This window comes from Balaenoptera physalus (assembly GCF_965194825.1).
Source record: "Balaenoptera physalus genome assembly, chromosome: 2".
NCBI lineage: Eukaryota > Metazoa > Chordata > Mammalia > Artiodactyla > Balaenopteridae > Balaenoptera > Balaenoptera physalus.
This window is the reverse complement of record NC_138883.1, coordinates 83,872,353-83,900,113: the sequence shown is the minus strand read 5'-3', so window position 1 is coordinate 83,900,113 and position 27,761 is coordinate 83,872,353. Positions and strand designations below refer to the sequence as shown.

General features: G+C 41.5%; 2 protein-coding genes across 8 annotated transcripts in view; one reads left to right on the top strand and one right to left on the bottom strand.

Moving 5' to 3' along the window:
• Positions 1–6,105: 6,105 nt before the first annotated feature.
• SRP14 (signal recognition particle 14) lies at positions 6,106–9,512 on the top strand. 3 transcript variants are annotated; one of them, XR_014257913.1, is made up of 5 exons: positions 6,106–6,228; positions 6,390–6,602; positions 6,989–7,101; positions 8,281–8,313; positions 8,813–9,512. XR_014257913.1 is itself a non-coding variant. In XM_082443368.1 (5 exons), exons 1-5 carry the CDS (start codon positions 6,205–6,207, stop codon positions 8,900–8,902), a joined length of 333 nt encoding a protein of 110 aa, XP_082299494.1. In that variant the 5' UTR covers positions 6,106–6,204; the 3' UTR covers positions 8,903–9,512. The 3 variants fall into 3 exon arrangements, 2 of the variants coding, with proteins under 2 accessions (XP_082299494.1, XP_082299495.1); XM_082443368.1 differs by having other exon boundaries at positions 6,390–6,462; XM_082443369.1 differs by lacking the exon at positions 8,281–8,313 and having other exon boundaries at positions 6,390–6,462.
• A 140-nt stretch (positions 9,513–9,652) lies between these two features.
• EIF2AK4 (eukaryotic translation initiation factor 2 alpha kinase 4) overlaps positions 9,653–27,761 on the bottom strand; it is a 109,221-nt gene continuing 91,112 nt past the window's right edge. For 4 of the 5 annotated variants that reach the window (XM_082442882.1, XM_082442883.1, XM_082442884.1 and 1 more), the window contains 10 exons: positions 26,095–26,202; positions 25,383–25,511; positions 23,752–23,838; positions 17,412–17,524; positions 14,860–14,918; positions 13,849–13,946; positions 12,513–12,581; positions 12,062–12,106; positions 10,588–10,706; positions 9,653–9,898 (listed from right to left, as the gene is read on the bottom strand). In XM_082442882.1, coding sequence (XP_082299008.1) covers positions 9,841–9,898; positions 10,588–10,706; positions 12,062–12,106; positions 12,513–12,581; positions 13,849–13,946; positions 14,860–14,918; positions 17,412–17,524; positions 23,752–23,838; positions 25,383–25,511; positions 26,095–26,202 — 885 coding nt within the window. In that variant the 3' untranslated portion in view covers positions 9,653–9,840. Of the gene's footprint in view, positions 9,899–10,587; positions 10,707–12,061; positions 12,107–12,512; positions 12,582–13,848; positions 13,947–14,859; positions 14,919–17,411; positions 17,525–23,751; positions 23,839–25,382; positions 25,512–26,094; positions 26,203–27,761 lie in introns of those variants that run through there. The other variant, XR_014257815.1, reaches the window with a different exon arrangement.

Sequence of the window (27,761 nt, the reverse complement as noted above, 5' to 3'; positions counted from 1 at the left end):
CTTCTAGGATATGTGTGGCCACCTCCCTCTGGCCATCCCTCTGCCTTCTCTCAGATGTCTCCACCAGACCTAACCACCTCCCAAGACTCAGGAGGGCTCCCCGGCCTTAGGACCTCAAGCCTGTCACCCTGAACCCAAACCCACCCAACACCATTTTCTGCTGCGTTTTGCTGATACCTTCCCTCCTTCCTTCATCCTTAGCTGATCTTAAAGTCAGCACACTGGACTACATACAGTGAGGCAGGTCAGAACCTGAGGTGTGGTCCCCCTCAGAAACTGGAAACTGTCAAACCAGCACGATATCTGACAAGATGGGCACTGATCCATGCTTGTTGTCATGATCTGCTTCTGTAGAATAAATCTATTATACCTTGACAGACAGGAAAGGGGAACAGCCAACTGCAGTCCAGTGACTAAGGTGCAATAATGCACACCTTAGCTCATTTCCTCCTTCCCACGACACAGTGAGGGAGGCGCTTGGATGACATCTCCATTTTATGAGGAAATTGAGGCACAGAAGGATTTAAGTAGATTTGGAATAAGCAAAAAAAGATTAGTGGGTGTTTCCAATGGAAAACTTGGCAGTGTTTAGAGCACATCATCTGTGTTATCTGATTAGAGCCTTTCATTGCCTTTTTTAAAAAAAAAATTAATTAATTAATTTATTTATTTATTTATTTTTGGCTGTGTTGGGTCTTCGTTTCTGTGCGAGGGCTTCCTCTAGTTGCGGCGAGCGGGGGCCACTCTTCATCGCGGTGCGCGGGCCTCTCACTGTCGCGGCCTCTCTTGTTGCGGAGCACAGGCTCCAGACGCGCAGGCTCAGTAGTTGTGGCTCAGGGGCCTAGTTGCTCCGTGGCATGTGGGATCTTCCCAGACCAGGGCTCGAACCCGTGTCCCCTGCATTAGCAGGCAGATTCTCAACCACTGCGCCACCAGGGAAGCCCCCCCTTTCATTGCCTTTGAGCTTGTTTGCAACTCTGCACTGTACAGAACTGATGGCAGTGCAGTGATCCTGTCTATGGATACTCAAATTCTGTTTGTTTGAGGGACAACAGTCTCCTCTTGTGGAAAAGTCAATTTGCTTCCGTTTACAAGTTGATCTCAATATTCCTGTTCTATATATGTGTCTTTTCTTTGGAGTCTCCTTTGAATGACTTGTAGCATCTACCTGGTTCCCTCATTAATGATAAGGTAAATAGATCTTGAATATGTGTAAGAGAGTCATGATTTCACCTTTTAATGTTTTTAATTATCTTTTAACAGGGGTAACAGGTAATTTGCCTCCAGTTGCTTAGACAAGGAGAGGTAGACCTGGGGTTCGAACCCAGGCAGCTAGGATGCAGCATCTGTGTTTATAACCATCACCCTATGTTCCAGGTACTGCATAGCTTGATTGCATTAGAGTGGCTGCAGCTGTAAATAAATCAGACCCTTGATCCCACTTCAAACCCTATAGCTCTAATTAAAAGCTAATAAACGAAATGGTGGACACGTGTGACCACAGCATTTGGGAGCGAGAGCTTTGGGCGGTATAAGCAGGACACTCCTCCAGGCCCTTGGGCCACTACGGCTGAGGAGCGCTGGGTGTTTTTTTCTCCCAGGCCTTCCGGTGGTGGCCCTGCACTTGGGCTCAGGTAGATGCCGGTGCTGTGGGCTGAGGGGCTCTGTGTTGCCCTTGGTTCTACGCAGCCTTTTGCTGAAGGCCCAGATGAAGGAGGAGTTTGGGGGCCATTTTCCATTCCCCAGGTCTCCTGGGGTGAGGGAGAAGGAGCCGGGAGCCGTGTGGGCCGCGTGGCTGGGAGACAGTGACCCACCTGCCTGCTGCACGTACTCCTCTGCTCCAGGCACCAAAAGCCACCAACCTGATAGCAAGGTAGGATTTCAGGTGCTTGACAACATTAGAATTTAACCACATCTTGGGGACTTCCCTGGTGGTGCAGTGGTTAAGAATCCGCCTGCCAATGCAGGGGACACGGGTTCGAGCCCTGGTCCACGAAGATCCCACATGCCGCAGAGCAACTAAGCCCGTGCGCGCAACTACTGAGCCTGTGCTCTAGAGCCCACGAGCCACAACTACTGAAGCCCGCGCGCGTAGAGCCCGTGCTCCGCAACAAGAGAAGCCACTACAATGAGAAGCCCACGCACCACAGCAAAGACTAGCCCCCGCTTACTACAGCTAGAGAAAGCCTGTGTGCAGCAACAAAGACCCAACACAGCTAAAAATAAGTAAATTAATTAATTAATTTAAAAAAAAAGAATTTAACCACATCTTATTGACAGAAACTTTCAATATCTTTGTTCACTGAGCTACATTTACTCCTGCCTGATCATAAACAATTCCATTTTTTCTTATCGGGGAATTTATTTTCAGATGTATATTTTTACAAGTTGATTCACTTCCTTGTTGCTTTTATTCATTGTTTTTAATTTTTAAATCTAAAATTTTAAAATGTAGCCACATTATTTTGTTTCATAGTACTTCTTTTTTATCATTCTTTTATTTATGGCAGAAATACTGGTTTTCCATTTATGATAATGATATTAAATAAACTTGTTTAAGTATAAAACGAGTCAACTTAAAAGTGTTAACTGATAGTGCAGGTGGTATTTGGATAATGGCAGAAATCAAGATGGTGGTGTCCAAATGATGGAATTTATATATTATTATAAATGATAGCACTGTTTATTACTCTTTATTGAGCATTTATTAGGTGTCAGCCTCAATGCCATCCACGTAATGCTGTTCAATAGAATCTGTGCTAATGGAAATGCTCTATATCCGCACTATCCAAGCCACATGAGGCTACTGGGTCCTTGAAATGTGGCTAGTGAGACTAAAGAATTGAATGTTTTCTTTTATCTAATTTTAATTAATTTAAATTTAAGTATCCATGTTTACCATATTTGAGCAAGTGTAAGGGTCTTAAATATAAACTCTTTATAACATCTGTGAACTATTATTATTGCCATTTTGCTGATGAAGAGATTTAGACTTTGAGAGGTTGCCTGAGGTCACATAAGTAGCAGAGATGGCATCTGAACCCAGACCCATTGAACTACAGAACAGGTGCTCTTAATCACTTCCCACAGAAAAAGCCCAAAGAACATTCTGTCAGTAGCTGAATTGTACTGGGCCATGTGTGATGCTAAAACTGGCAGACTTGTGTATTTCTTTTACTAGAGTGGCTTGTTCTGTCATGGGATGGCCTTAAGGTATCACACAGGGTACTGGCATGACTGTTGATTTTTGAGTGGAACTGAGGTGTGACTGAGCCCGTGGGAAGCAGTGAGATGTGTCCACATTGAGGGCTAATCCTGACAAGGTCCCAGATGAATCATGGCCTCTAGGCTTTGTGCTCCTTGAGCACAGGGCCATTTCCTTCACCTGGTGTCGCCAGTACCAAGCCCATGGCTCTAAAGAACATTGGTCAATGTTCAATGAATGATAGAGGCTTAGAGCACAACGGTCATCATTTAGGTCAACCTTTGGATCACACAACTCTGTAACTGGTTTCACTTAAATTCATGACCATAAATATCAAGTGAACCCTCACATTCCCTGGCAGTCTGACAACACATCTTAAATATGTTCAGTCTCTGATGATTTCACACTTTCTTCCAAATGTCCAGCACCCTGATTATCTTGTGGCTTTTGGTTCTCCAGGATCTGTACCTGTTTGTAATCCTCCGTTGTGTGGGTCTTGGTGAAAGGCAAGGAATATAAAAGGGTCAGAGGGTCACTCCCTCACCTACCCCAGGACTTGGGCTCAAGCATATGATCTAGGATTGGCCAATCTGGGGCTTGCAACTAGGACTCTGACTTCTGAGCTAGTGAGACCAAGGCCCAGGGCTCTTTAGAGGCTATTCATAGTGGTAGTCATTGCAGGGTGGTCTTGTGCTGGCAGCCCTATAGGAGGAGTTTTCACCAGACCGTTCCAGTCTGTGCTAGTTCCATGGGCATATGAAGATGACTCCCCAGTTTGTAGTTATAACTTTTACCTCTCTGCTGAGCTCCAAACTTGTATATGCACTTGCTTACTTAATAGTTCCACTTGGATATGTAATAGGCATCTCAGATATTACAAGACCAAAAAAACACTTTTCATCTCTTATAAAACTATTTACTTCTCATGTCTTTCCTGTCTTAGTAAATGGCACCACCATTCACCCAACTGCTCAAATTCAAAAACCTATGAGTCATCCCCGATTTCTCTTTTCCTCTTAATGTCCACAGCCAGTTGAGTACGAGTCCTGTTGACTCTACCTTCAAAGTATACACTAACCTGATCGCAAATGTTGCTAGCACCTGGACTTTTGCAATAACCTCTGCGGTAGCCCCCAACCCTTCACCAAGATATCTATGTCGCAATACCTGGAACCTATGACTATGTTACCTTACATGTTTAAAGGATTTTGTGATTAAATTAAGGATCTTGAAATGGGGAGATTATCCTGGATTATCCAGGAAGGTCCAATATAACCACAAGGTTCTTGTAAGAGGGAGGCAGGAGGATCAAAGTCAGTAGTAGGAGATGTGACAATGGAAGCAAGAGGTGGTAATGATGTGAGGAAGGGGCCACGAGCCAAGGAATGAAGGTGGCTTCTAGAAGGGCAAGGAAACAGATTTTTCCCCTGAAGCTTGCAGATGGAATGCAGCCCTGCAGACACATTGATTTTAGACTTCTGAACTCCAGACCTGTAAAAGAATAATGATTTTAGACTCCTGAACTCCAGACCTGTAAAAGAATAATGATTTTAGACTCCTGAACTCCAGACCTGTAAAAGAATAAATTCATGTTGTTTTAAGCCACTAAGTGTGTGCAGATTTGTTACAGCAGCAATAGGAAGCTAATACAACCCTCTAATTGGTCTCCCCATTTCCTGCCTTGTCTCTACAATGCCTTATCTACACCACAGACTGAGGATCTTTAAAAAAGCTAAATTGGATTGTCACCGTTCTGTTTAAAACTTCCTTACCAAGAAGCTTTTCTTTGTATTTGAAACAAAATCCAAATTTACCAGGGCCATTGGCCCTATATGAGCTGGTCAGAGGATACCTCTCCAAGCTCTCCATATTCCTTCACCCCTCCTTCCACATGCCGCCTCCACCCCACCCCCCAAGCCTTGTGGACATGGGGCAACTTGTTTCCCCATTGGGGCCCTTGTTCTAGCCATTCCCTGTGTCTGGAACACTCTGTCCCCAGATTTTTGAATGGCTAGTCCCTTTAGCTTTCAGCTCAAAGTTCTCCTCTTTAGAGGGATTTCCCTGACCCCAACCTAAAGTAGTCCCCCTGTCACTCTCATTTGTATCATCCTGTTTAGTTGTCCGCACAGCACTCTTTATCTGAAGCTATACTTACTAGTTTACTGTTTATTTCCTCACTACTCTTTTAACCCAAGTTTCAGGAAACCAGAAACTTGTATCCTGCTGTAGCCCCCCCACCTCTCCTACAACAGTGCCTGGCATAGGCTAAGAGACCCTCAGTGAAAACCCATTGCATGATTTCATGCTTGACTTTTCCAAGACCTAGGGTTCAAGTTGGCTACTGGCAGAGCAGGGCCTACACCCCAGATCTCCAGACTGAACCCAGAGGTGAAACTGAGACCCGGCTCCAGGCCCTCTTACTAGAGCTGGGGCCACCCAGCCTGGTCAGAGAAGAGGGGGAGTTCAGAGAGAACTCATGGAGTGTTCCCGCCATGGGAACTTATTACAATGACAGTGGTAATGAAAACAACAGCTAACGTTATCGAGCACCCTCTATGAGCCAGGCACTGTTGTAGGTGTTTAATGTAAGTTCATTTGCTCTTCACAACCACACAGTGAAGTGGATACTATTATTATAGGTTGAGGAAATTGAAGCACGGAACAACAGTACAGCTTAATATACACAACTATAGGTTTCCATCACATCCTTCCTGTGCTCTCTCACTCTCTCCCACTGCTTGGGTTAGAGTATTTGCTTGTCTGTGAAATCGCGCACAGCCCCAGGGCCTCGGGGTCGTTGCCTTCCCGGGACTGGCGGTGGCGCCCCAGAGCGCAGGCGCGGGGCGGGGCGGGGCGGGGCGGGCGGGCAGAGGGCGGAAGCAGGGATTGGGTGGAAGAGAGCTGAAACCTAATAGCGGAAGTCCCGCCCAGCCCGGGTGAAACTTCCGGCTCTAACGGCTTGGGGCTTATGCTGACGGAGCGGAGGCAGCAGGGTCAGGATGGTGCTGCTGGAGAGTGAGCAGGTATAGCCAGAGCTGGCCGGCTGAGGGACCGATACTGTTTGGGGCTTAGCTCGGGACCTCTGTCTCCTTCTGCGGGAGGGACTGGGACTTGACGAGGCGGGGGCCGGTGGGGGGGGGGTGGTTTGGAGTTGCCTAACGGGGCCGGGCTTCTTGTGTTCCAGTTCCTGACGGAGCTGACCAGGCTCTTCCAGAAGTGCCGGTTGTCGGGCAGCGTGTTCATCACCCTGAAGAAGTGTAAGCAGCTGTGGATGCAGCAAGGCCGGAAGGGAGCTGGGAGGCCGAGCGATGCCCCGGCCCGGGTGCCCAGTGACTGGGAGCCACAGGCAGAGTCTGTCTGCCGCGTATCCCCGCCTTCCCGTACCTTCCTCCACCTGGTACTGGCACATTCAGGGCTGAGGGGCCGGAGAGTATTGGGGATTGTGGCTGGTGCGGCCCCCAGCACTTAGCCACCTAAGTCAGTTCCGGTTCCAGTGGGCCCCAAGCATGTCAGGGCTCGTATTTTTGTCAAGGATCCCCAACCGCGCCGTGATTACTGAGATTTAGTCTGCTTTGATATTACAGTGTTCCCATCGTGGAAGTGGCAAGTAGGTTCCCAAAGTGTGGGCAAGGCGTCTGTAATAGCAGATAATGTGGTTAACAGAACTAGATCAGTGGAGGTGGCTTAGGTATCCTCTTGGAATCTTTCTCCTACTTTTTAACTCTTCGTCTACCTGTTAACCACGTCTGTGGCTGTGTTCACCAGGATGTATTTTTCATGCAGATGATGGTCGAACTAAACCCATTCCAAGGAAGGGTTCTGTGGAGGGCTTTGAGCCCTCAGACAACAAGTGTCTGTTAAGAGCTACTGACGGGAAAAAGAAGATCAGCACTGTGGTGAGTTGGATTCCTAATACTCCTAATTTTGGAGTTTAAAGACTTGAATTTAACTTGAGGGGTATATCTGAACCAGTTTTTTTTGTTTTGTTTTGTTTTTAAGTTATTAAATAAAGCCTAGTGTGTAGCTCTCCAGCTGTTTTGGGATCAAGGTCTTCTTTTATTACCTTAGTAATAGAAAACCCAAAAGCAAAATTAAAACGAAGAAGGTAGAAGCCAAACACTTGTTAGAAATAAAATTAGCATATTGGTCCTTACTCAGAGTAGCACGGTAAGGAGCAGTTGGCATATTTGATTCCTTATTCCTTTACTGTGCTGGGCCTTCAGTGAACAGTTTCTTGGTATCAGATGGCTTTTACTTTTAAGCTGATTGTTCACTTATCTTTGTGGTTCATGTACCAAACATGTATTATATTAGTCTTTGTATTTGAGAGCATATGATTTAGTCAAGAGTCCTAGTATTATTCCCTTTCAAAGTGGGGGTTGAATATGGCCAAGCAAGAGACTGCTTGGATTCCAAATGAATACTTCTTTATTCTGCTGGGGCAGAACCAGACTGCCCTCTAATCACATCAGCATAGGATATTCATGAGAATATATGCCATAATTAGTTGATGTCTCCCATTACCAGTTATCTTGAGAAGACTTTTACAGTAAAGCAAGCTTATGTGGCTTTTAAAAATAAAGTTGGGTGCCATGAAATACGGAAAACTAAGGAATCTTCAGAGGTAGAATTTCTTTTGTTGTGGTAGGTTGCATTTTGCTTAAATGCGCCTGAACTAATGGTAGGTTTAAAATAAGGTGGGGAGGGAGTACTTTAAAAGTATCTTGCACAAAAGATTAAGTCCTTTGACGTCTCTCAGAACCCTGAGAAAAAGTCAGTGCCATGTGTGTAAGAGATTTCAACAGAGGCAAGAAGCATAGCTTCTTAAGGAGCCCACTTCTGCCTCTTTCCCATCTTGGTACAATTCTCAAAGTGCAGAGCTACTTTGCTTGTTCCTCAGGCAGAGGAAAGTGGAGTAGAAAAATAGCTTTTACTGTATTATGACCCCTGCAATTGGAAAGAAATATTTTTAAAGATTAGGATGTTGTCTTCACGAGGCTTTTGAGTTGCTATTGGGTGAGGCAGATGATTCCTATGTGGATAACAGGGGTGACCTTTTCCCCAATCTTTTCCAGGTGAGCTCCAAAGAAGTGAATAAGTTTCAGATGGTGAGTGTCTGGTGTTCTCTGTGTCTCGTTTCTCAGGGCAAGAGTCAGCATAATAATTAACACTGGCCTAAGATTGCTATTTAGGTTCACTGCTCTCCTGTGATGTCTTACCAGTAGTTTACAAGTAAAAGCTGCCAGGCTGCTGTGAATTCTACTTTCAATGCTGATATTGTCCTTTTTAGCTAGATTTTGTTGTCTTAGGCTTCAGATATGCTCTATGTATAGTATAGCTGAATAAGAAGTTGCCTGTAGTTTTCCATTTTTGCTTAAAAAAGAAGTAAAAAACGTGCAACTCACTAGTGGGTGCTGCAGAAGCTGCTATAACGTGAGGGTGTTTTCCTTACACCATTTTCCTTAGGATACAAGTATCCCCATGGTATTATATGCTTTATCAGATAGGCTTTCTGATTTTGGCTACCCTAAATCCACTACGGAAGCACAGCAGATGCTCCACCAATGTGCAACTCTTCCCACTAAGGTCATGCTCTGTGTCTTTTAGGCTTATTCAAACCTACTGAGAGCTAACATGGATGGGCTGAAGAAGAGGGACAAAAAGAGCAAGAGTAAGAAGAGCAAAGCAGCGCAGTGAAGGGCACCAGATTCCCGCCTTCACCAGCTAACCACTGAATTGCTATTTTTCCTTTGGTTTTTACTTTTGGCCACAAAGCTGGGTTTCTCATTCCCCTACAATAACTGTTTTCATGTGAGATTAGGGTCAGTTTTGGATGGAAGAAGGGCTGCAGTGTTTACAGGGTAGTTACAAGAAGCCAGTTTATTTTATATCTGGCTAAGTGGTCTGTGTTGTATGGTTGTATGTTTCTGGATAATAGTTTACAGTCTCTGTAGCCGTCTGTGAAGAGCACTGTATCATTAAACCTGTATTTATCAGTACTGACCATCTTTTATTCCTTTTCCCATCCCATAGAAAGTTTCTGGCAATAGCTCCTCATTCTGGAATGACTGATTATGAATAGGCTTTAGGCCCTGTCTTATGAGTTACTGGAATTGAAACCTGACAATTTTATAAAAAGTTGTGTTATTTCATGGGTATTTTTCCCAACTTGGCTGTATAATTTTATCATCATAGTTCCTTTAGCAAATTTGAATGAGTTCTCTTAGCGAAATGAGAGTCTGCTTAACCAACTAAGGATAAGCCTATTACAAAATCATCAAGAATAAAGATTCCAAGTTAATGATGATATTTGATTTCTTTATGCCCTTTATTTTGGACATTTTCATGTGCTCAGTATATAGGGCTGAGAAGAACAAGGCTGTTTTCTTGTGTTCTAGCTCCACAAAACCTTTAGTGCTAATAGATTTGCAATTAAAAAGCAACAGATATATGAAAACATTTATTATATTCAAAAGATAAATTTATAATATATTACACATGAAAAACCTACAAAGCTCAACTCTGTAGGACAGCTTCTTAGAACGTAAAGCTAATTTAAAATTACAATGAATGTACAACATTTTATAGTATAAGCTTCTGTCTGTTTGAACAATGTTAATGATCGTTCTTTAGGATTAAAATAAGATTCTGTAGTAGTCATCTCTGTAGCTATACAGGAACAGCACAGACACCCTGCAAAAGAAGGGAGAAGACAGGATCAGTATAATGGTAGAGAACAGAGTTGATAAATTATTTTTAGAATACTTAACTGTAGGAGTTTTGTGTAATCAACAACAATATGGAAGGCCAGTCACTAAAAATGTTACATAAGTTTTACAGAAGCTGTGACTGGCAAGGGTCCAGTATAGACAGTATAAGGGTCTACACAAGGAGCCCACCATTCACCTCACAGGCTTTGTTGTTTCCTTTTAAGTGGATGATAACATGAACAACTGGCAAGGGGACATAAAACAAAGTAGTCACACTTGTTTTTGTTCATTTAAATGTTTCTAGGAGTTACCTGGGTGATTAAAAATTATAACTGGTGCAGAAAAAGCATTTGAAAAAACTCATACCCATTCATAATTATAAAAAAAAAAAGAACCCTTCAGAAAATGAGTAATTAAAAAAAAAAAAAAACTGGGATAGCTGCTACTGGGACCACTGCGTTTTGTTATTGACAAGATCATGACTGTGATTCACAGTCCTGATTACCAGTTGCAGTTCTAACGTAGCAGCTTATTAGCCATCTGACCTCAACATGACAATAAGATATTTGTCACTTTAAAACCCCTCCTTGGGAAAAAGACCCCAAAAAACAAAAAAACCCTCTCTGAGTTTTAACCCATGTTGAAACCTGCAATGCCTAAGTGATAACTTACTTTTTTTCTACTTTGATGTTATAAATTTCATCACAGACTAATTTGAGGTATCTTTGCTTTGGCAGGCGTGACAGCAGCTGCTTCACAGTTGTGTTAAATGCCTGTTCGTCAGCATCCCACTAGGAAAAAAATAGATAAGACTTAACAGATACTAGGGTTTATTAAAACTGGTTTTTTCTGGGTCACTGATGAAATGTCAATGCCATTTCCACCTTTAAGTATACTGAAGAGATCAGTTACAGGGAGAGAGAACTAATGGGGAGACTGCTAGGGTTCTTCCTTTGAAGCATCGAGTTTCTTTACAAGACCAGTTTACTAGATCCTGACTAACAGTGCTGCAGCCCCAGTGTGCTCATGTGACTTTATACCAGTTATTTCTGCCAACTGTTGACTTTCTGTGAAATGGAGATACCACCTCTGATATATACCCATTTGAGTGGCTCATAAAGCAGTAAATTCCCAGTATATGCTTATTTACCAGACAACAGAATACTAGTGGGGAGGGGAAACAGGGAAGGGGGAAGTCAGCTTATAAAAGAAACTACAAGGATATATTGTACAGCACAGGGAATACAGCCAATATTTTATATAAATGGAGAATAACCTTTAAAAAAAAACCAAAACGTAGTATGAAATGTTAGCTCTGGGGCAAAGTTCATTTTTCATCTAACTTAATCTGTGACTAAACTCTCTGGATAGACAAAAGCATTCTTTGGTATGACGTTGCAGAAATCACCTGTAGTTATTCTTACAGTTGAACATTCTTATAGCAAAGGTAGGTATTTACATTTTTTTAAAGTTCAATTAGGCTATTCGATAATAAGGGTATGTACCTGTTAAAAAAAAAAAAGCATATGAAAAAGGACCTAAATTTAATTTTTATGAAAAGATCTTCCATGTAGTTCTAGTTCTGCAAATGAGCTTCCCTAGTTGGAATGAAGGTTTGTAGAAGCGGCATAGTATAGTGGGTAAGAACATAGATTCCACTAGTCTGCCTAAGTTCATATTCCTGGCTCTGCAACTTCCTAGTTAGGTGAATTTGAGTAAGATATCTAGCCTGTCTGCCTCCGATTCTCCATAAAACGTAGAATGATTCCATTTATCTGTAAAATGGGGATCTGTAAGAAGGTAACATACGTATCCCTTGGGGCTGTTGTGATTAAATGAGTTAATATTTGTAAAGTGCTTAGAACAAGGCCTGCCAGAGCCTGACACACAGTAAAAGCACTAGATGTTTGTTAAAATCATCTCTGAAATTTAAAAGAAAGTCACTAGAAAAGTGTGATTCCCTCAAAATTTGATTTAGTAATAAATACATATGTCACATAAAAGGAACAATGTTACCAAATTCCTGGAACTGCCAGAAAAATACCTAAGATCACTAAGAAAATAATGCCATTTTCAACTTTCTTTTGGCAAATCAACGGCTTTGGGATTTTAAAGGCCATAATGCAGAAGAGTCCATCTTGCTTACCTCTAATGATAGAAACTGTAAAATTGTTTCTTTGGGTAGATCCACCTGTTGATACACAAAAATGTACATCGTGTCAGGGAACCTGGGCAGCACACACTGACTTGTGCCTGTGGTGTCACTTCGGACGGAGCAACATGAATGGGATGCTCCCGTGCTTATTGAACTGGGCAGTGATGCGATCTCAGCACTGGTGAACTAATACTCCCAGGCCCCACACATCACACCCCAAAGGTTTGACACTGCTATCTGCAAAGGCCTGAAACATTTAGAAAAATGATGATTTTCCTGTTGTCCCCTTCCCCCCAATCTTTCAGAGGAAGAAACTAGGAGAAACGGGCCTGCATCCCAATGCTGCTAACACTGAGCAAAAAAAAAAGCCCTGACCTCTGAGGAAACTACTTTGACAGTATGGACAAAAGCCATCCTCAAAAAGTTAAAGAAAGTGACTTACAGCCAAAATTTCAATCTCACTGCTTTTCTGATGCAAGTTAGCAAGGGAGGTCTGAAGTCGGGTTTGTACCTAACAAGAAGAAAGCATGTTAGAATTCAGAACTTGTCAAACCAAGCCATCTTTCTTGCCGTTTTCATTTCTTATTCTAGGAAACAATCACAGGTGACAAACCAAAGCCTAGAAGGGATCCCAAATATTATATAAGGGACTTGCTCTTAATCCACCTCAGTAAGATGAGTGTCTAGCCTATTATAATCTCAGGGGAAATGAGATTTTTATAGCCTACCTTGATCATTTGCTTACTCATCCACCTAGCTGCTTATTTCTTTATAATTTTGAAATGAACCTAATAAAAGCTCAGTACTGTGAAATAGTGCATGTGGAAGCAGGGAGATTTTAGTATTAAGCTAAATTTAGAAAAAGGGGACAGTGACAGCAATGAGAATGTGGAACTGAAATATGGTAGAAAGGAAAAACAAGTTTCTACCCAACATCCTGAGAAACAGCCAGGAAAGCTAACAAAATGGGGTAACTTGATCTTTTGTATTTCAATCTAATTACATTCCCAGATAATGACTGCTCTCTTCATACCCTCTTCCCAGATGAGGCCAGTGTGCCACCTGCGCTCATTAGCCTTGTCCTGCACTTCCCTTCCCACCGTCCCTCCCATTTGGAACACCCTCACCTTCCCTCCCTGCCTATTTAAATCCTTCCGGGATCATCTCCACGAAGCCTTTCTTGATCATCCATGCAAACACTGATCTTTGTCTCTCCCCCATGTCTGTAGCACACTCTGACACTCATTCAGTGTACTTACTAATTCAGCATCCTATTACTGATTTCCTTCTATTTTCCAACTATATAATGCATATGCTTTGGAGGTTATAAACTCTTCAAGGACTGGGGCCCTGCCACGTCTTTTCTATTTTACCTGGCACTTAGCACAGAATCAGGCAAAGAGCAGATACCAAAAACATGTATGCAGTGAGAAACCTGCCCCAAGTCTTGTGGTAGATCTCTTCTGCTTTGTTATTTACAACAAAACCAAACAAACCCCATCTGCTATTAGAGCCGGATCAGAAAGTTTTTGTTTGGATCCAGTAATTCTGACAACAGCTGCATCTAGGTGCCCACAGTGTACACTGACGCCGCTTTGGAGGACAAATGGGGCAGAATCCTGGCACCAGAAATTCTTTGTGTTGATGGAATTTTCAGAAGTCACCAAGTTCAGGAAGTGGGAAGAAAAACATTTCCAGGAAACTGTTTCTTTTCCTCTTCTGTTCTCTTCCTCCTTTGTAGCTCACATTAGAAAGCCAAGGAAACTCTGACCATATACCTGAGTTTCATACCGCCTCCTAGTGCTGGCTGACAGCTTCTCTGGGGCTACCACGCTCACAATGGGAACAACTGTTGCTCCATGGATTTCAAACAAACCTGAAACAGAGAGTTTTAGCTGTTATGGCCTCATCTGGTCCCACTTTCTGTAACACACCACAGAGACGGCGGAGATGATTAGAATCCACTCGGGAGTGATTCTATGGACTGGATTGTGTCTGAGCTTTGTGTTCTATCTCTGCAACTGCCTGCACTTGACCAGAAGGAGTCCAGAACCCCACCCAACCCCCAGCAGTTCTGATACTTCTGTCAAGATCACCAGCCTTCTCTCCTCAGGTGGGAGGTGACAAAGGCATAGAGAGGCAGTATGAGCCAAACCTCATGAACCTAAGAAAAAAATCAAACTGTATTTCCCAAACTCTAATACTTCTTTAAATCCCTCAAAGCATTTGAAATCTGATGGTGGCACAAAGCTTGCTAACAGAAATGAACCCAGAAGACCCAATTCTGTTAAAAGCCAAGTATGTCTTCTCGTGGACTTCACTGGGACATTTCTTTTTCAGTCAGGTTGACAGATGTGGTGAAACTAAAGCCGTAACTATCACCACTGTTCCCTCTTGGCTTTCATGAAAACAAATATATATAGTGTCTTTCTCCAAGGCATTTCAAAATGCTTTTCTTCAATCTTCCATATGGGGAAAATGTATCCACATTTGACCTATATAATTAACTGAATCAAAGGAAGATTAAACCACTTGCAAAAATAAGACAGAGGTATATCAGGACCAAAAGAGTCACCAAACTCCCAGTGGTTTTATCATTTTCTAGAATGTGGGTTTCAAAGGGATAAATTCCATTTGGTATAACTAACTGTGTATATGCTACTTTAAGAGTATATTTCTGATGCAGTGAGTTAGCCACAGTCATAAGTATTTACAGCAAACACATACACACACACACACACACACACACACAAGCATTATTACGTTTAGTTTACAATTAGTAATTATACCTGAAGCATTAGAAAATGACCCCTTCAGATTTTGTACTGCAAGATTATCGGAAGCTTCTCTAAAAACAAGCAAACAAAAACAATTAGAATAAACAGTCATTAAGACAAAACAACACAGATAATTTACAGTGAGCTATACTTAGAGGGAGGCTTTTTTCTATTAAATATGAAAATATTTAATAAATATTGGTTATTAGTGGAGGAAAAACAAAAACAAAAAAATTTGCACTTAATTATGCTTTTGGTTCAGAGCAAATAAAAATTATCAAGGCTGTCACTTCAAATTAACATTCTAGAGACAACGTTCTGATTTATTCAGCTGGGTGTGAAGTACTGGCTCAACATAAGAAGCTAATTTCAATGCAGTATAATGGGTGTTCTTTCTGCTCCCCTCACAATACAAGGAAGCGTTAGCAATGCCCCGCCTTCATTATGGCAGCAACCTTGGTGATCACCCACAGGAGAACATTTAGTAAATGAGATTCTTTCAAAAGCTGTTGAATGGATGTTCTTTCAAAGACTGAGTTAATTTATAGCCTTTGAGAGACATAACAGCACTCTATCTTGGGAAAACAGGGAAATAAACATTCACATGGAGGAAAGATTTTAAACCTTTCCCTGCTAAAACTAAATCCCATCTGGCCTGTGAAGCGTCTTAATGATGTTTGCCTGTACTATTACTAATAGTCACTATTAGTTAGTTGACTATTTTTTGTTTTTCCTTCTAAACCTCTACCTTTGATTTGGATTCTTAATCCTAATACCTAGTGACTTCAAGAACATTATATTCTCTTAGAAAAAGCTTGATGGTGAATGTCGTCAAGCTAGGTGCATATGGGTAGGGTCAGGGGCCGGGGACGGAGAAGCAAGCAGGAACATTTATTTTATATAAGCCAGGATTTCTCTGTCTTGGCACTATTGACATTTTGGGCCAGGTAACTCTTTGTTGGGGTGGGGGTCAGTCCTCTGCACTACAGGATGTTTAACAGCATCCCTGGTCCCTGCTAGATACCAGCAGCACCTCCCGTTTAACAACCAAAAATGCTGTCTCCAAACATGGCCAAATGTCCCCTGAAGGGCAAAACTGCTGCTGGTTGCGAATCACGGATATAAGCCAAAAAAAAGTAGAGTACTGTATTTTCTGATTATGAGCGTAAATACAGGAGTTACAAATATATAGAAAAGCTTAAGGGAAATTAAGATCCCTTGTAATCCCACTAACCAGAAATAACTATAATTTAAAAATTTGGTCCATCATTCCACACATTTTTCTATGTATGGGCTATACATTTTGGTTGAAACAAAAATGGGATCATATCATACACCTTATTTGTGGACATCCTTCCTTGTAATAAACTCAGCTTTACCATAATAATCATTTTTAAAGGCTGCACAGTATTTCACTGTATTTACTGTAATTGGAACAGTCTTCTATAATATTGTGATATTATAAGTGAGATTCTCAAAGTGTGGTCCAGAGATCCCTGGAAGCCCCTGAGATCCTTTCACAGGGTATCTGCAACGTCAAAACTATTTTCGCAATAATCCTAAAATGTTAACTATCCTTTTTATTCTTATTCTCTCATTAATGTGTGATGGACTTTTCCAGAGACTACAGGATGTGTGATATCACAACAGACTGAATGCAGAAACAGACAAGACAATGTAGTTTCTTCTACTAAAGCATTAGAGATTACAAAAATGTAAAACAATGCATTAACAATATCTGCAAAAATGTGAAACAATGCCACTCTTTCTTACATTTATTTTGTTTTGGAAAATAGTTATTTTCCATTAAAAAATGTTATGTAGGTTTGCATATAATGAGTTTGTTATTTTAAAATAAGTATTTTTAAAATGTTTACATTTTAATTTCTAACATAATTATTGATAGATATAATCCACATAAACAAAGCTCTTTGGGGTCCTCAAATAATTTTTAAAGGTATAAAGGGGTTCTGAAACCAAAAAGTTTGAGAACTGCTATTATAAACAGTGCCTTGATAGACATCTTTGTACATATCCCTATGGAATAATTTTACTATAAATTCCTAAAGTGGAATTGCTGGGTCAATTTTTTTTTTTTTAAGTTTTAGTTTTTAGGCTTTTAACTTTGTTAAATTCCTATCCAGAGAGTTGAACCAATTTGCATTCCTATGATGAGTATGTGAGATCTTTTCTTAGAATATTATAATTTCCCAGAATATTAGATCTTTCAAAACCACTGACAAAACACTACTGAAATTCACTGATTAACAGACCAAATAAGATAATGGCAGATAGATTTTGGTTCCTTAGGCTTTTCAAAATGATAAAATTTTTTTTGACATGTTATGAAGGATAAATGTTGAAAGTCAGTTATGACTAGTCTTATGTAGGGGGTCATATACTTAAACTTCTGAGTTATTCAGAAGCAACAGAATGGTTCAATAAGAGTTATCCTGAGCCATCTTTATTTCCCAAAAGGATCAAACTGACTTTTAAAATAAATGTATGGTAATTCTAGATAGGCAGTTGCAGCTGGTTTTCTGGGCGTTTGTTTACTAAGTTACCTGATAGTCCTCTCATCACTGACTTTAGTCCTCAGTTTCTGCACAACATGGTCCACGAGATCAGACTCCAGCACACGTTTCTCTGTTTGCCTTTCCTTCTCAAAAGACTTAACCTTAAAAAGAATGAAACAGATCCATCATTTCTGAAGCCAACAGGCTGAAGAGTACTATAGTAAGTCTACTAAGTCAACAGTTTAGGTTGATGGCTCTTAACAGGGGGTGATTTTGCTCCCCACAGGACAGCTGGCAATGATTAGCGACACCTGTGGTTGTGACAGCTGAGGGGGGCGCTACTGGCATCTAGTGGGTAGACGCTAGGGATGCTGCTAAACATCCTACAACGCACAAGACAGGAGCCCCAGAAAGAAGTATGTAGCCCCAAATGTCAAAATGCGGCTGCCGAGGGTCCCTGGTCTAGATCAGAATAGCTTATTATAGGTGACAGAATTAAAAAAAAAAAAAAAAAAAAAAAGGCCAAGACGAACCAGCTCCTATTTCATTTGATTCTTTCACATATTTTCCCTCTTAAACATCCTCGGGTCAGTCACCAAGGTTTCTACAACTCCTTGCCCCCTCCTTTCCAAACCCTAGTCCAGTCATCCCACTTTTACAGTGCCTATCTTTTCATCTTCACTCCCATGGCCAACACCCTGCCTTGGCTTGGGATAGCCTGATATTCTGCCCTCAGCTACCCCATCTCCAATTTTCCCTCACTCCATTCCATGCCACATATCCCTGCAGATGAATTTTTCTCACATACACCCTGATGTCCCCTTCTGTCCAAAAACATACACTGGCTCCCCCACTAACTGCTAAATCAAGTCCAAATTCCTTGGTTAGGCATTTTGGCTCTCCTTGATCTAGCTAGAACCATTCTCTCCTGCTGAAGTGCCCTCCTCCACAATCCTGCTTCACCCCAAATGCTTAACCCCTTCACTAATCAGGGTAATACCAGAAGAGTTCTCTGCTGGCCTGCCTCTATCTTTGGGACAATTCTACTGAAAGAACTACCATTACCATTGCTATTCCTTTGCTTAAAAGGCCTTTTTAGCACGTACCTATATCCTGCCCATCCATGAGGGTCCAGCATTAATCCCACCTCCATTCTGAAGAGTTCCCTGCTACCTCTGTAGTAACCTCTCAGGCTGATGAAACCTCAGAGAACTTTCTTGTTGGACTCTCATGGCACTGAGCATTTTCGAGCTCACAATCGTGCATGAATGTCTTCTGTTCCCTGCTGGATTATAGGAGCCTTGACAGCAGGGCCTGTGGCTTAAATGTCCCTGCATCCATGGTGGCCCTAAATTCAATCCCTCCTACACTGTGAATGCTTAATAATGCACTTGCTAAGTGGGTGAATGAAGTGATGTCTTGCTCTTCAAATATGAAGATGATGGTATTGACCCACCACTAACAGAGGCAGAAGAGTCAGAAGAGCTGGATGGGCTGGAACAATGTACTAAAATGAACAACATCACATTTAACAGCGATAAATGTGAAGTCCTGTCATCAAGCCTCATTGTAGAAGGCTGGTCAGACGTGGTAAGGACTGTGAAAAGGCCAGTGGGTTTTAGCTGATGATAAATTCAGGATGAGCCAAAAGAACTGCAGGGTTGCTAAAGTCAGTTCGCTTGTAGGCTGTATTAGGAGAAATATGTTATCTAGATTGAGGGAGGGCACAGACCCTCCTCATGTAGTCAGAACATGCTTACAGCACTCTGTAGAATTCTAGTATCACATTTAAGGACAGACATTGACAAAGTTAAGTGTGTCTAGAGGAGGTTAACTAGGAGGGTCAAGGATTTGGAAATCACATTATGAGGAATGGCTTAAGTAACTGGAATGTTTAAACCAGAAAAGAGGACACTTAAAGTGGCATGGCAGTGGTCTCCTAAAATTTATGTGATGGTAGTAAGAGAAGGAGGAAGAATTAGACTTGTTATTTTGACCATTCTGGAGGGCAGAACTAGGACCAGTGCATGTAAATTTGGGGAAGCAGATTCTGATTCAAGTTTTTAAAATTTGCTAATCATTATAGCAGTGGGTTACGACACTGGAATTATCCAGCAGAGGCTAGACAATCATCTATTGGTAATATTACAGGAACAATCACTGCTCTGGAAGGGGCTTGATCGATAGGACTTAGGGCCATTTATGATTTTGTGACTAACAAGCAGACTAGTAGTGGGGACTTACAAATCTTCCCATGAAGAAGTAACTACTGTAACAACTGCCTTTCTGCCTTAAACAACTAGAAAACCAGACAAAGTATATAAACAGTGTTTTTCAGACATTGGACAACCACCAGTGGAGGACTGTTATCCCGAGAGGAGGGAAACAAACAAAGTGAGTCTACAAGTGCCCCAGATTACCATGCTGAGGAAGTCTGCAGATGGCAGGGCAGGGAGGAGGAAGCTCAACAGAGGCCAGGAGTCTTGCCGAGCTGGGGAGACTGTAGTTTAGGGAGGCCACGATGGCCAGAAACTGTGGGGCAGAGGACTGAAGAGGAGAGAGCTACACATAGAGAAAGAAAGATTTCTGAAGCTCTGCAGAGAAGTCCACTCACATCTTTGAAAGAGAAGTGATCTGTGCATGGGTGAGAGGGAACTATCCAAGGCTGGGGAAACAACCAGCAGACGTGAGTAGGCATAATAATTTCTGAAATCCACAGGGCCAGGAATAGTTCTTGTTCTTACCAGAGCAGAGAGACCTCATGACACATGGGGCCTCAGGCAGAATCCTCCAAAGGGCACTGCCTTAGGAGTGGGGCTAAATTAGACCTAGACTAAAGGCTGCCCGGGCCCTGCCCTAACAAAACTTAAAGTCAAGCCTAGAAAGGGTCAAACAGAATCCAAGGATCTTAACTACATCCCAGAACAGAGTCCAACAGTATTTGCAGGAACATAAGAAAACCCAGCACCAAAAAATGTAAAATTCATAATGTCCAACAACCAACCAAAAATTACTGGGCATACAAAGTGGAAGGAAAATACAACTCATAACCAGGAGAAACATCAATAGACAGAAACAGATCAGAAATGTCAAGATGATGGAATTAAAAATGACTATTATAAATCTTATAAAGAATATAAAGGAAACAAGAACCATGATGAGGAAAGAAATGGAAGACATTAAAAAAAAAAAAGACACAGGGCTTCCCTGGTGGCGCAGTGGTTGAGAATCTGCCTGCCAATGCAGGGGACACGGGTTCGAGCCCTGGTCTGGGAAGATCCCACATGCCACGGAGCAACTAGGCCCGTGAGCCACAACTACTGAGCCTGCGCGTCTGGAGCCTGTGCTCCGCAACAAGAGAGGCTGCGATAGTGAGAGGCCCGCGCACCGCGATGAAGAGTGGCCCCCGCTTGCCACAACTAGAGAAAGCCCTCGCACAGGAGCGAAGACCCAACACAGCCAAAAAAAAAAAAAAAAAAAAAAAAAAAAGACACAAATGTAACTTGTACAGATGAAAAAACTACAATATCTGAAATAAGAAATGCACTGGATGGGATTAATAGCATATAAGATATTGCAGAAAACATAAGTGAATGATCCAGAATAAAGCATAGACAGTGAGAAAAAACAAACAAAACCCACCAAAAACAGAGCCTCAATGAGGTGTGGGGCAAGAGCAAATGATTAACATACTGTAATCAGAGTCCCAGAAGGAAAAGGGACAGAACAATATTTGAAGAAATAATGTCTGAAAAGTTTCCAAATTTGATGAAAACTATAAATCTACAGTTCAAATCTACAGTTCTAATACCAAGTATTAGAACATAAAGAGTATCACATTGAGGCACGTCATATTCAAATTGCAGTAAACCAGTGACAAAAGAAAATCTTGAAAAGGTGCCAGAAAATAAAAAGAAACATTATATACAGAGATCAAAGCAGACTTTTAAACTATCAGGTCAGAAAACAATAAAACCCGTGTTCAAAGTGCAAAAAGAAAAAAATGTAAATTGTGAGTTCTATACACAGAAAAATTACCTCTCAAAAATGAAGGTAAAACGAAGACTTTCTCAGACCAGTAAGAGTTGAGAGAATTCATTACCAGCACTAATCAGAAATATTAGGAAATTCTTCAGGCATAAAGAAAATGAAATCAGAATATCTGGCTGAACACAAAGGAACAAACAGTTCTAGAAATGGTAAATATAAAGGACATTCCTCCCTTATTTTAAAACCTCTTTAAAAGATAACTGACTAATTAAAAGCAAAATACTTACAATGTACTATGACGTTAATAACATATGTAGAAAAATATTGGCCACAATAGCACAAAGGATGAGAGAGGGGAAATGGAAATATTGTTTGAAGGTTCTTACAACAATACATGAAGGCATATAATATTTTTGAAGGTAGAATGTGATATGTTAAAGATGTATACTATAAACCCTAGAGAAGTCTCTAAAAAAAACCCACCAAAAATAAGAGTTATAGTTAGTAAACCAATAGTAGAGATAAAATGGAATAAAAGCTATTCAATCTAAAAAGAAGGCATGAAAAGAGAAAAAAATGGAAAAAAAGAACAGTTGGAACAAACAGAAAACAAATAGTAAAATGGTAGATTTAAACCCAACCATTTCAATAACTGCACCTCATATTAATGGTCTATCCACTTCAATTAAAAGGCAGGATTGTCAGAGTGGATACAAAACAAACTTCAATTAGTGACTGTCTCTAAATCCAAATTTAGCAGATTGAAGAAAAAAAAAAAGAATGGAAATCAATAAAATAGGAAATGAATGAACAAAAAATAGAGAAAAATCAATGACATCAAAAGCTAGTTTTCTGAAAAGACAAAATTGATAAATCTCTAGCCAGAGTGATCAGGGGAGAAAAAGGGAAGACATAAATTACCAATATCAGGAATGAAAGAGGGGATATCACTATAGATCCTACAGATAGTGAAAGGGAATATCTGAAAACTTAGGTGAAATGGAAACATTCTGAGAAAGATACAAACTACCAAAACTCATTTAAGGAGAAAGGCAATCTGATAGCTCTTTACCTAGGCCCCTGTGGTTTTACCAAACATTTGAGGAACTCTACCAAATATCTGAGGATGAAATAATGCCAATTCTACACAAAGTTATCCAGAGAACAGAAGATCCTACTAATTTATGAAGCCAACATCACTCTGCTATAAAAACCAGACAAACACGTTATAAGAGAAAAACAAGGGGAAAATATGTTGATTTTTTTCTTTTAAAAATAGAAATAAAGGTTATGAGGTGATATATTTATGAGCATTTTTATTTATTTATTTTTGGTTGGTTTTTTTTTTAACATCTTTATTGGAGTATAATTGCTTTACAATGGTGTGTTAGCTTCTGCTGTATAACAAAGTGAATCAGCTATATGTATACATATATCCCCATATCCCCTCCCTTTTGCATCTCCCTCCCACCCTCCGTATCCCACCCCTCTAGGTGGTCACAAAGCACCGAGCTGATTTCCCTGTGCTATGTGGCTGCTTCCCACTAGCTATCTATTTTACATTTGGTAGTGTATATATGTCCATGCCACTCTCTCACTTCGTCCCAGCTTACCCTTCCCCCTCCCTGTGTCCTCAAGTCCATTCTCTATGTCTGCGTCTTTATTCCTGTCCTGCCCCTAGATTCGTCAGAACCTTTTTTTTTTTTTTTTTAGAGTCCATATATATGTGTTAGCACATGGTATCTGTTTTTCTTTCTGACTTCCCTCTGTATGACAGACTCTAGGTCCATCCACCTCACTACAAAAAACTCAATTTCGTTTCTTTTTATGGCTGAGTAATATTCCATTGCATATATGTGCCACATCTTCTTTATCCATTCATCTGTCAATGGACACTTAGGTTGCTTCCATGTCCTGGCTGTTGTAAATAATGCTGCAATGACCACTGTGGTACATGACTCTTTTTGAATTATGGTTTTCTCAGGGTATATGCCCAGTAGTGGGATGAGCATTTTTAGTTAAATGCAACATAGTAGAATTGGTTAGGAAGTAGCCAGAGGATATGCCAACCAGCAGGTATCAGCTATAGTTATTCTTATTATTTTCTTAGATGGTCAAAGGGAACAAGGGGAAAAAAGTAGGGAAAATAACTAGCCATAGTTTTTTCATTTTTATTTTTTTTTGAGTTCAAAGAAAAGTGTTTAGATTCAGATTCTGTCTTCCTTATTTTATACACTTTCTCCAAAAACAGGCCTAGCAATTCAAAAGGAGAATGAAATAATGTATTTCCACCCCACAGCCAAGGGCAGGACCTCAGTGGGAAGGTTGGGTGCTCCACGGTTAATACTGTTCGGGAAATCTGACTGTTGAATTGTGAAAGATTTCCTCTGGTCTTTACCTTGACATGGTTTCCTTCTTTATCTGAGACAAGGGCCACATAGGTGATTTCGTGATGTCTGCAGTACTCCTGTAATTCCTCTTGGGACTGAAACAAATAAACACAGAACAGCTAGAACAGCTTCAAGTAATTGACGAGAATGAAAACACTGTGTTCAGTGGATTCTCAAAGTGAATAACTAAACATGCTGATTTCAGGGTTTATATAAATATTAAATATATAAATATTAAGCAAGAAGAGTACAGAATTCAAAGGAGGAACAAGACTTCTTTTGCTTTCCTTGCTTTCACTATTGTTCTAAGGGGCCATGCCATTCAATGTGGTCAGGACACAGTAAGAGGTTTTCAGAAGCTTCACATCTTGATAGAAGGTGCCAAAAATTACACACACACACAAAGAGTGAAACGGCCTTTGGGGAAAGCAAAGGCAACAAAAGAAATAGTAGAAGGTGAAAAGCAGAACTGAAGCATAAAGCAAAGAAGCATCAGAGCAGAGAAGCCTGCAGGGGATGCCCCTGTGCAGGGCTGAAGTCACCGTTACTGAGCTTATAATTTTACTTTAGGACAGAACACTTCTCTAACAATTTATGAAACAAGTAAACAAATGGCATAGGATACTGTTCTGTCAAATGACTATAATTTATTGCTCAGCATACTTCTGATATCAATTTTTACGTAACACACACAAAAACGGACAGCAGCAGCTCTTGGCAGGTAATGTGGAAGAAGCAGGTGGGAGGGTGGGGTTCTGTTTCCCTGGGCATCTCTTCACTCTCTGGGGCACCACAAGTGTGGGTGAACGTGTGAACAACTCGGAGGACCACCTGGGAGTGCAGCCCCTTCTGTGATCTGCTTGTACAGAAGTTAGTCATCTAAAGGCCCCCCTTTCTAAAGGGTAGGCAGGTGCTCAGTGGTGCCATTTTCCTCACCTCCACACCCAGAGCAAGTGTTAGGCCTGCTGTGGGAGGTCTGAAGATATAAAGCTACACACACACTAAACACAGAATGCGTTTGGGAAGTGTGCTAGGCTGGATAATGGCCCCACAAAGATGTCCACATCCTAATCCCTGGGAACCTGTGACTATGTTACCTTATATGGTAAAAGGGACTTTGCAGATTGATTAAAGTTAAAGATCTTGAGATGGGGAGATTATCCTGGGTTATCTGCATGGGCCCAGTATAATCACAAGGGTCCTGGTAAAAGGGAGACAGGAGGGTCAGTTAGAGATGGAAGGACAGAAGCATAGCGTAGAGAGGAAAGAAGATGCCACCCTGCTGAGTTTGAAGATGGAGGAAGGGGCCATGAGCAGGAATGCAGGAGGCTTCTAGGAGCTGGAAAAGGCAAGGAAGTGGATTCTCCTCCTAAAGCCTGCAGGAGGAACCAGCCTTATCAGACACCTTGATTTTAACCCAGTGAAACGGATTTCAGCCTTCTGAATTCCAGAAATGTAAGATAATAAATAAGTGTTGCTTTAGACCACTAAGTTTAAGGTAACAATCAGAAACTCATAGAGGAAGCAACTGAAACCACAGAGATAAAGAGTTTGGCAGAAACTAAAGCCGTGGAGGATGATTTGCTATTGAAGCCACGACTATGTGCACTCCACTCACAGGTGCTTTTTGTCTCATTACCTGTGACCAGTCATACATGATTTCTGCTGTGATTCCCGCTGACCAGAGTTTCTGGGTTAGGTTGATGGCCCTGGACATGGACATCTGGCCAACACTTACAACGAGGAGGTCACAAGAGCTTACTGTAACCTGTATCAGAAACAGAGTGATTACGTTTAGAGGAGGGAGACTGTGGGCATGTATGTGAGGCCAAGGAGGCAGCGCTCATGTGAAAACAGGCATCTTAAAATTGTGTACAGCTACATAAATGCAAAAGTCTTCGCTTCAAATGACATGGTTAAAAAAAAAAGACAGTCAAAAAACTTTTAGTCTTTTAGGATAGGGTAGTTGAAATTATTTCTAAGTCATCAGAAATACATTCTTTTTTCTCTGGGAAAACTAATCTTGCCTGAAACATAGGGAAAAAACCATTTCTAGCTTTGTAGAGAACAGCAGTATTTATGAACGAAGGGCTTTGATATGAGTCTGCTAACAAGTGTAATATCTCACATTTACATAGCATATTACAGATTAGGAGAGTAAGGCTAGTGGACTAAGGTCCCCCAGCTAAGATCAGAGGCTAAGTACTCACACCAAGATTTAGGCTTGTCTCTCACGGCAAAGGTAATCTCCCAAAACCTCAGTCTATAGCTACCACATCTGAGGCTCCATGTGAATGACTACAAAATGAAAGACATCTCAAAGCACACTGGAAAGCAAAGCTGGAACTTACAGGTTCTTCCATGTTGAGGACAGCAGCAGTTATCTTGTCTATGGCTATGCTGACGCCAATGGCAGTAGGAACTGGCCCCAGAGCCTGTGGTCCTCTAAACAGGGGGATCTGTGGAGAGAGACACACAGCTCTGGTTATGAAATGGAGACGAAAGTGTGATTATAGGAAAAGCAATGATTTGCACTCTAACAGCAACTTATCAAAGGGTTCAACAAAATAAAGTGTGTGTGTGTGTGTGTGTGTGTGTGTGTAGCAAGAGAGAAGAGCAAGCACACGTCACTTCATGAATGTTGATGAATGTTGCATCTAGCTCTGCACTGCTCAATCTGGCAGCCACTAACCACATGGGGCTTGAGCATTTGAAATGTCTAATCTGAATTCACATGTGCTGTATATGTAAAACATACTGGTTGCAAAGACTCAGAATGGAAAAGAATGTAAATTAGCTCCTTAATAATTTTTAAATGTTTGATCACATGTTGAAATAGTATTCTGGGTATACTGGGTTAAATAAATGCTAATTATAAAGATGTAGAAAAAAATGTAAAATAACTCCTTAATTAAAAAATTTTTGATTACATGCTTACATATTATTTTGGATATATTGGGTTAAATAAAATATATTATTACAATTAATTCCACCTTTTTCTTTTTACTTACTTTATGTTACTAGACAATTTAAAGTTGCATACATAGGTTCTAGACCAAGATGGGTAGGTACATTTCTCCCTATTCCTCCTGCTAAGCTAAAGCCCCTGGACATTACATATAAAACAAACATAAGACAACTCTGAAAGTGGAGAGAAGATGGCAGGCTGACCGGGGACCATGGGATCTGAGAAACGACATGTGGTGAGTTCCCTGGGTTTGGTTTTTGCCTCATATACTCTGGACTGGGTGCTGGAGAAACTGTCAACCCAGAAATGCCAAGGAGAACAAACAAGAGAGCCCCAAGGAAAACCCGCTGTCTCTGGTCAAAAGACCCAGAAAGGGGCAACCCAGCAAGACAGAAAACTTTTAGACAAGATCTGCCCTACTCCAGTCAAACATCACAGCAAAAGCACAGACACTCCCACTCACAAAGGCTGAGTGCGGGCCAACACATTCACCCTTTCCCAGATGTAAGGAGGCCCCCGCCAAGTCCCAGCAGGGTGGCATCTGAGAAAACTAAATGGGGAGCCAGGGCTTTCCTATCTGCCTGGGAGTAATGCTTCCCCCAGCGGTGTCAGTGGAGACCAGGACCCCTAGGATCCCCGACTTCCAACCACACCCAAGCAGTAACAAGGCCCTCCTCCCCTCTGGGGTGGTGCCGGAGGAGGCTGAGTGGGAAGCTGGAACCTTCGCCACTATCCAGCGGTAACAAGGCCACCTGCCAACTCCCCCATCCCCCCACCCCTCCACTATACTCTCAGTGGAGGCGTGCGGGAAGCGGTAACAAGGCACCCGTCCCACGCTCCGGATGTAGAGGAAGGCCGAGCGAGAAACATGGATCTGCACCCCCAACCGACAGCAGCAAAGTGCCGCCCCCCCAGTACAGTATCAGAGGAGGCCTCCTAAACCAGAAGATCTAGGGAAGTTCCAGAATCTGATAACGTAAGACTCAAAATGTCCAGAATACAACTGAAAATCACGTCTCATAACAGGAACCAGGATCTCAAAGTAAATGA

Coding starts and splice junctions, on each gene's coding strand:
- SRP14 (XM_082443368.1), top strand. CDS start 6,205: ATGGTGCTGCTGGAGAGTGAGCAG. Junction 6,463..6,988: donor GTTCATCACCCTGAAGAAGT/GTAAGCAGCTGT, acceptor TTTTTCATGCAG/ATGATGGTCGAACTAAACCC. Junction 8,314..8,812: donor AAGTGAATAAGTTTCAGATG/GTGAGTGTCTGG, acceptor TGTGTCTTTTAG/GCTTATTCAAACCTACTGAG.